Raw genomic sequence first — 6541 nt, 5'->3', positions numbered from 1 at the left:
TTGTAGAGAGCACGAGTCGGGGAGGGAATCACATTAAGCAGACAGGAATTTGAATGCAGTTGCAGTTTATTGGGACATTAAACCCTAGTTTTACACATTACACAGCTAGGAAAAAGATCAAGCTCAGGAGCACTTCCTATGTACGGAGGAAGACAGCTGTATGTATGTCCTGAGAGAAGCAGACTAGCCCTGCAAGGGATGCAGTCCTGCATGACTAGTGATGCCACCCTGTAACTGGTAATACATGGTTCTGGAGAAGTGGGCCTGGGAAAGGCCATTCAGGTTCTGCAGAAGGAAGACCTGACCTCAGTCCACCATCTGCCAAAGCAGGACTACGGCCTCAGCGAGGAGACCCCACACTAGCTATGCAGGCAATTCAGCTGGATTCCTTCCAGCAGCAGGGGGAACCCTTCAGGCCTCCACCTTCTTTCCTTCCTCCACCAGCTCATCAGGACACTGTGGGGAGTCTCCCACGGGAGTGAAGGGTCCCACAATCCAGTCCAGGGGAATGTTCTGCATCACGTATTCCAGGAGCTCATCCAGGGACTCCTGGGCCTTGGTCACCATCTCCCGACTCCGGGCAAGGGCACTGCTGGACAGATCTTGGAAACAGCCAGCACTGGAGAAGGACACCTGGAGCTCTTGTATACTGCTCGAGACCTGCTGGGCCTTGTCCTGGATAGTGCTGGGAAGGCCCTGGATGCTGCCCAGGAGAGTAAGGCAGGTGGTTTTCAGTTGCTGGGTGAGGCTCTGGGACATGGCTAGAGCCTGAGCTTCAACCTGCTGGAAGGAGAAAGAGACTGGAGTATCTGCAAGTTTCCCCTACAGATGGGGGGAGTTCACTGGAGCAAGGCTGTGAGGGCGAGAAGGAGGAGAATACCTTTGCGGAGTCAGGATCCTCCTGCCCTTCCAACTTCCCCCTGCAGTACTGGAGCCACATCTGGTACAGACGGTCCTGGCCATTGTGAAGCTTCTGATCTACGGCCTGCTTGGCATGGCTGATCTGCAGGAGGAGAGGGCAGTTAGCTGGGAAGAGCAGGAGGCGGCTGGCCAGGGAAGCTCTCCCACAGCTAGGTGTGGGCAGCAGGCAGGCAGCACTACTGCAGCGACACAGCTGGGCCCAGGAACAAACAGTGCCAATGGTACTGAGCATGGGAGGCTGCAGAGACCATGTCAAGGTTCCTCCCTGACTCTGAACTCTAGGGTACAGATATGGGGACCTGCATGAAAACCTCCTAAGCTTACTTTCACCAGCTTAGGTTAAAACTTCCCCAAGGTACAAATTAATTTTACCCTTTGCCCTTGGAATTTCTACTGCCACCACCAAACTCTAACTGGGTTTACTGGGAAACGTAGTTTGGACACGTCTTTCCTCCCAAAAACCCTTCCAACCTTTGCACCCCACTTCCTGGGGAAGGTTTGGTAAAAATCCTCACCAATTTGCATAGGTGACCTCAGACCCAAACCCTTGGATCTTAGCACAGTGAAAAAGCATTCAGTTTTCTTACAAGACAACTTTTAATAGAAGTAAAGGAATCACCTCTGTAAAATCAGGATGGTAGATACCTTACAGGGTAATTAGATTCAAAACAGAGAATCCTTCTAGGCAAAACCTTAAGTTACAAAAAAGACACACAGACTGGGATAGTCATTCTAGTCAGCACAAATCCTTTCTTAGCCATTTAAAGAAATCATAATCTAACACATACCTAGCTAGACTACTTACTAAAACGTTCTAAGACTCCATTCCTGTTCTGTTCCCAGCAAAAGCAGCATACAGACAGACACAGACCCTTTCTGTCTCTCCCTCCTCCCAGCTTTTGAAATTATCTTGTCTCCCCATTGGTCATTTAGGTCAGGTGCCAGCAAGGTTACCTTTAGCTTCTTAACCTTTTACTGGTGAGAGGACTTTTCCTCTGGCCAGGAGGGATTTTAAAGTGGTTTACCCTTCCCTTTATATTTATGACAGACCATGACCCACAGCAGCTACAGGGCAGGGGAGAGGGGTCTTGTTCCTACCAGGTCAATGATTTGCTGGAGCTGGGAGAGGGCCTCCAGGGTGCACTGCCTGGCTTGTCTCATCTTGCCCAGGGCGTGCTGGTAGGCTCGCTGGCGCAGCGTGCTCGACAGGGAACCCAGACGCACGTAGTAAGTCCGCTGCTCTGCGGGAGCCTCTCCAGACCCCTCCAGGGGAGTTGTGGCAAGCTCAGCTGGAAGGGGGAAGGGGTCAGTTGGCAGCAGTGGTGCAAGTCAGGCAGTAAGGTCAGGTACGCCGCACCATTAAGACATTTGTTGCTGGGATGACGTACTGAAATGACGTTCGGTATCCACTGAAAACCGCAGGGCTCTCAGGAACCGCAGCAGCGAAAGGAGCAGAATGCTGGCACCTCCTCCGGTGTGTCTGTACCGCCCCCAGCTGGCCCCCCACCAGCCCTTTCACGTAGTTGCATCTCCTGTCTGGAGTCTGTAGAGCCCCCCCACACAAGGCAGGGTGGGGTCACTTGGGGGGAGTCATGTGCTTCCCCCCCCCACGCTTGGGTCCCTCCCATGAGTCGCTGTACTGGTAAGAATTAAAACCTACGTGTACCACTAGTTGGTACGGCCAGGATACAAGGCAGGGATGCGTTCAGCCCTCCCAAAGCTTGTGACCAATGCAATCTTTCCCAGGGCACGTTTCGGTGCCCTGCAGCACTGACCAGTAAGGCAGCAGGTAGCTGCACAGGGAGCAGCATCAGAGGCATCAGACAGGGCGAGCGGAGGGCCCAGCATGAAGCAACTAAGGGAGGGCTAGGAGCCAAGCTAGGTCGCAAGCTAGCCCGAAGGAGAGGTGGCTCTTCTGGCAGCTCAGATGTGAACACTGAACAGCTGTGAATCCAAGCCGTGCCCGAAGACACCAGGGTCACATTGGTTTGTATTCAGCAGAGGGGATCTTACCAAGCTCCTCCTCCGTCATGGGGAGGTAGTAGTCCACCAGCTGCTCAGATTTCCCCAATGCTGTGTCTATGCCACTTGCAGCCATCTGCCCCATGCGGGAGCCCATCACTGTGCTCATGCTGCTGGTCATGGCAGATTTGGTCACCTCCACGCTCTCCTGGACAGCCCCTTGGGCCATGCCTACCATGCTGGTCACTGCATCCTTGGCCTCAGTGACAGGGCTGCAGACTGCATCCTTGACACCCACCATTGTGGCACGCACGAGGTCTTGGGCATCCAAAGCCACCTAGAGGAAAAGGGGTCAGAAGAGAGGTCACTGAACACCTAGCGGAAGTGAAGGGCCCACAGCCTCACCCTGCTCCAGCCGTGACACTCGTGTGGTTACCTTCTCAATCGGCTGCTGCAGGATGGGCAGCTGCTCCTCTAGTCTGTCCAGACTCCGACAGGCATATTCATTGGCTGCTGCAACTGAAACACAACCACAGAACTTGTTCCCTTAATTCCTTCATGTGCACAGATCTTGTGGGGCTGCTAATCTGTGTACATTGGAGGACTGGTGTTCCGAAGCAAGTGTCCCCAGGTTAGTGATGGGAAAGCCAAGGAAGAGGGGTTGGGCAAGTTGCCCAAGGCTATGGAGCCAGTCTGTTTCAGAGCCAGGTTTAGCACTTAGGAGATCCGGCTGCCAGTCATCTGTTCTGACACCCTCTGGAGAAGCTGGGGGTGGATGGAGTTTCCAGTACCTACAATGGGCTCAGATCCCTTCAGCATTGGAGCTGCTTCCTGTGCCCTCTAGCAGGTATTGCTCCATGGCATTAGGTGCCATACACAGTGCATGTGGCTGTGTGGTACTGGGCCAGCTATGCACACCAGGGATTGTGCCTGGGCACTGCCTGCCTCTAGGCCGGCCCAGCTCAGCACCAGTACCTGAGCAAGAGTCCCCAACAGCAGCTGCTGCAGTCCTCAGAGTCTCTCCACACAAGGCCAATGCCTTGGACAGATCACGTTTAGGAGTTCAAGGGAGCAGGAGAAAGGACTCTGTGGATTCCGTTTGTGGCCAGTTGGAGGCCGAGTTCAGTAGTGGGCCTAGAGCCACTGTAGGCTGAGCCTGTCCCCAGACCCACCTCCCCCGCAACACACACAGGAGTGTTCCTGTCTCCCTTCCCTTACTCACACTGTGGCTCCAGCTGGTCCAGGATGGGCCGTGCCCCGGTGATGGCAGCAGAGGTGATGGTCCTCACCCCAGTCTCTGCCACCTCACATATCGCTTTGATAGCTGGGTGGGTCTCTTTGGTGGCAGCGTAGCTGGCAGAGGCCATCTCACAGGCAGAGCTGACCAAGGGCAGGCCAGCCACCCTGTGCCCTGCAGTCTGAGGGAGGGAAAGAGGAGTCAGCTGAGGAAGAGCTCCTGGCTTCTCAAGGTGCCCCTCCTGTCTCTTTCCCTCACAACTACTGATTCTGTAGGAGACTGTCCTCAGAGCTAGGCAGTCTCTGGTCCCTGTCAGGAGGGGTTCAGTGGCCTGCCTGTGACATTAGTTACACACCCAGAAGCCTGGTCCCATGAGAACAGCTGCCTATATCCAGCAAGGTCTCAGGAACGCTGCTTTCGTCCTGGCACACCCACCAACAAAACAGAACTGTGTCACGGTCTCGTTCCATCAGTGAGAGCAGGAATGGAGAGACCTTTTGTCTTTCCTAGTGCAGTCTCTCCTGATCAGGTACCATGTCTCGCTCTAGCACCCGGTACAATGCCCCTACTGGGCATTATAATCAGCGGGATTTGCCAGTGTTCGAGTGGAGACAGCATACAGAGGGTCACCAGTGCCGATGCTCCTCCTGGCATCAGGGGGCACTTGTGGGCAGTGACTACGGCACTCTGAGAACTAGAACTTGGAGCTTTAGCTAGTGTTGTGGTTACGAGTCCCTGTCTCCAGCAGTGGAGACATTCAAGCTAGAACAGCCCTTCCAGCTGCCAAGCACACCTGCCTCCCCAGGAGGGACCCACCTGTTGCTCCTCTGCCTGGATCTCCACCTGTGGTTCATTTTCCTTAGCAGACATGGTGGAGTGAGATTTCCCTGCAAGACCCAAAAAGGAATATTGAGTGGCTACAGCAAGAAATAAAATCAATATTGTGTAGGAACACCAAGAGAGCTGCTCCCGGTCTGTTTTCTCTAAGAGCCAGGCCAGGTTGTCCCCCTGCAGTAAGTCTCTCTCTACAGAGAATAGGCCAGGGCCTTAAACCTTTGATCTAAGGCAGGCTCAGATACAGCCAGTCCCTCAAGCCCAGGGATGCACTTGTAATCCACACATCTTGTGGGTGTGTTCTTCTGTCCCATGTCGTGGCACCAGGACCAGTTAGAGAGGCAGAGATTAATTTATCGGCTTTACGGTCTTAGCTAAGAGCCTTATGGTCCAGAGGTCCCAGGTTTGATCCTGCCCATTACCAGGGTCGTTTGGCGTTACACACTCCCAAAGCTTCTCCTCAGACTTCTAGACCCAACAATGCCTCCCAAGGGGAGCACCAGGACACCTGCACAGCTCATCAGAGGCACCCTCCTAGTTTAGTCTTTTCCCAGATAGTACCGGGGCTAATTCCATTCGTCCCAGAGTACAATCACTGACAGAAGTTATCCTGCTGAAGGTAGTAGCCATTGACTACACACACAGAACACTGAATTGAGAAGGTACCACTGGGGAGCCTTCAGGGACCTCTTGAGTGAGTAGTGTAGGAGTCTCCCTGGATACGGAATTATATAGGAGATGATCATAATGGTGCCTTCTGACCTTAATATCTATGAGTCCACATGCCCACTATGGCAGGCAGATGCCCACTATGGCAGGCTGGTTATTTTAAAGCCAATTTAGCTGGTAAAAATACAAATATTTTCTACTGTCCGTTAGAGACTAGTCTGGAAAAGAAACAGATTCTAGTTCAGGTAAGTTGACACCATAACTCCTAGAGGCGAGAGTGAGACCACTAACTAGAAAGCTATGGCTAGGAAGCATTTCCCTTATGGGAAGGCACCAGGCCTGTTTTCCTTTAGTGTTTCCTGCATTATCTGTTTCAGATACATCTTGGTTACCCAGCACTCCAGTCTCAGCTGAATCAGCCACCTCAGTCAAGTGTTTCCACCTGCAGATCATTAGGACAAGCCAGAACTCAGACCACAGCCAGCAGTCCCAATCCCCATCCCTGAGTGGGAACAGCATAGCTTTGCTCAGGTAGAGAGGTAAGTGGGAGATTTTCCCCTAGTCCAAGCTCTAATTTAGTTCTCCTTCTTAAATATTCTATTCTCCTCTAGGGAAGCCTCCATCTCCTAGAACATACCATTACTCCAGGCCTCCCAGTCTGGAAGGCAGACAGTTACCTTCCCTGGACTGTTTGCTCAGAAGACTAAACTCAAAATGCTTTACAGAAGTACAACTACAAAGTACTGAAAGTAGTTAAGAGCTTCTGATCATTCAATCCTAGCCACTACTGGCCATCAGGCAAGACACTGGGTAACACTCTGTGTAAGAAAGAGCCCCCATCTAAACACCCAAAGAACCAGAAACATAGTACAGAGGTTAACCACACATCTTACCAAACTTCCACACTACTAATCCTTT

The 6541-nt window shown here is 52.5% G+C and overlaps 1 protein-coding gene across 1 annotated transcript; it reads right to left on the bottom strand.

The window, feature by feature from the left end:
• Nucleotides 1-317: 317 nt before the first annotated feature.
• On the bottom strand, nt 318-6076 carry LOC140912142 (perilipin-3). Its single transcript, XM_073346308.2, has 8 exons — nt 6016-6076; nt 4937-5007; nt 4106-4301; nt 3320-3402; nt 2935-3220; nt 2020-2210; nt 881-1003; nt 318-783 (listed from the first exon to the last, which is right to left on the bottom strand). Exons 1-8 carry the CDS (start codon nt 6074-6076, stop codon nt 412-414), a joined length of 1383 nt encoding a protein of 460 aa, XP_073202409.1. The 3' UTR covers nt 318-411.
• Nucleotides 6077-6541: the final 465 nt, after the last annotated feature.

Source organism: Lepidochelys kempii, chromosome 5 (genome assembly GCF_965140285.1).
Source record: "Lepidochelys kempii isolate rLepKem1 chromosome 5, rLepKem1.hap1, whole genome shotgun sequence".
Lineage (NCBI taxonomy): Eukaryota > Metazoa > Chordata > Testudines > Cheloniidae > Lepidochelys > Lepidochelys kempii.
The sequence above is the reverse complement of the archived record's forward strand: the minus strand, read 5'-3'. Positions and strand labels throughout refer to the sequence as shown.

Bases quoted from the DNA above. Each gene is read 5' to 3' on its own strand.
- LOC140912142 (XM_073346308.2), bottom strand. From the start codon at position 6,076: ATGATCTGCAGGTGGAAACACTTGACTGAGGTGGCTGATTCAGCTGAG. The intron at 4,302-4,936 runs GTGGGTCCCTCC...TCCCTCCCTCAG, and splicing joins TCCAGGCAGAGGAGCAACAG to ACTGCAGGGCACAGGGTGGC. The intron at 784-880 runs GTATTCTCCTCC...TTCTCCTTCCAG, and splicing joins AGGATCCTGACTCCGCAAAG to CAGGTTGAAGCTCAGGCTCT.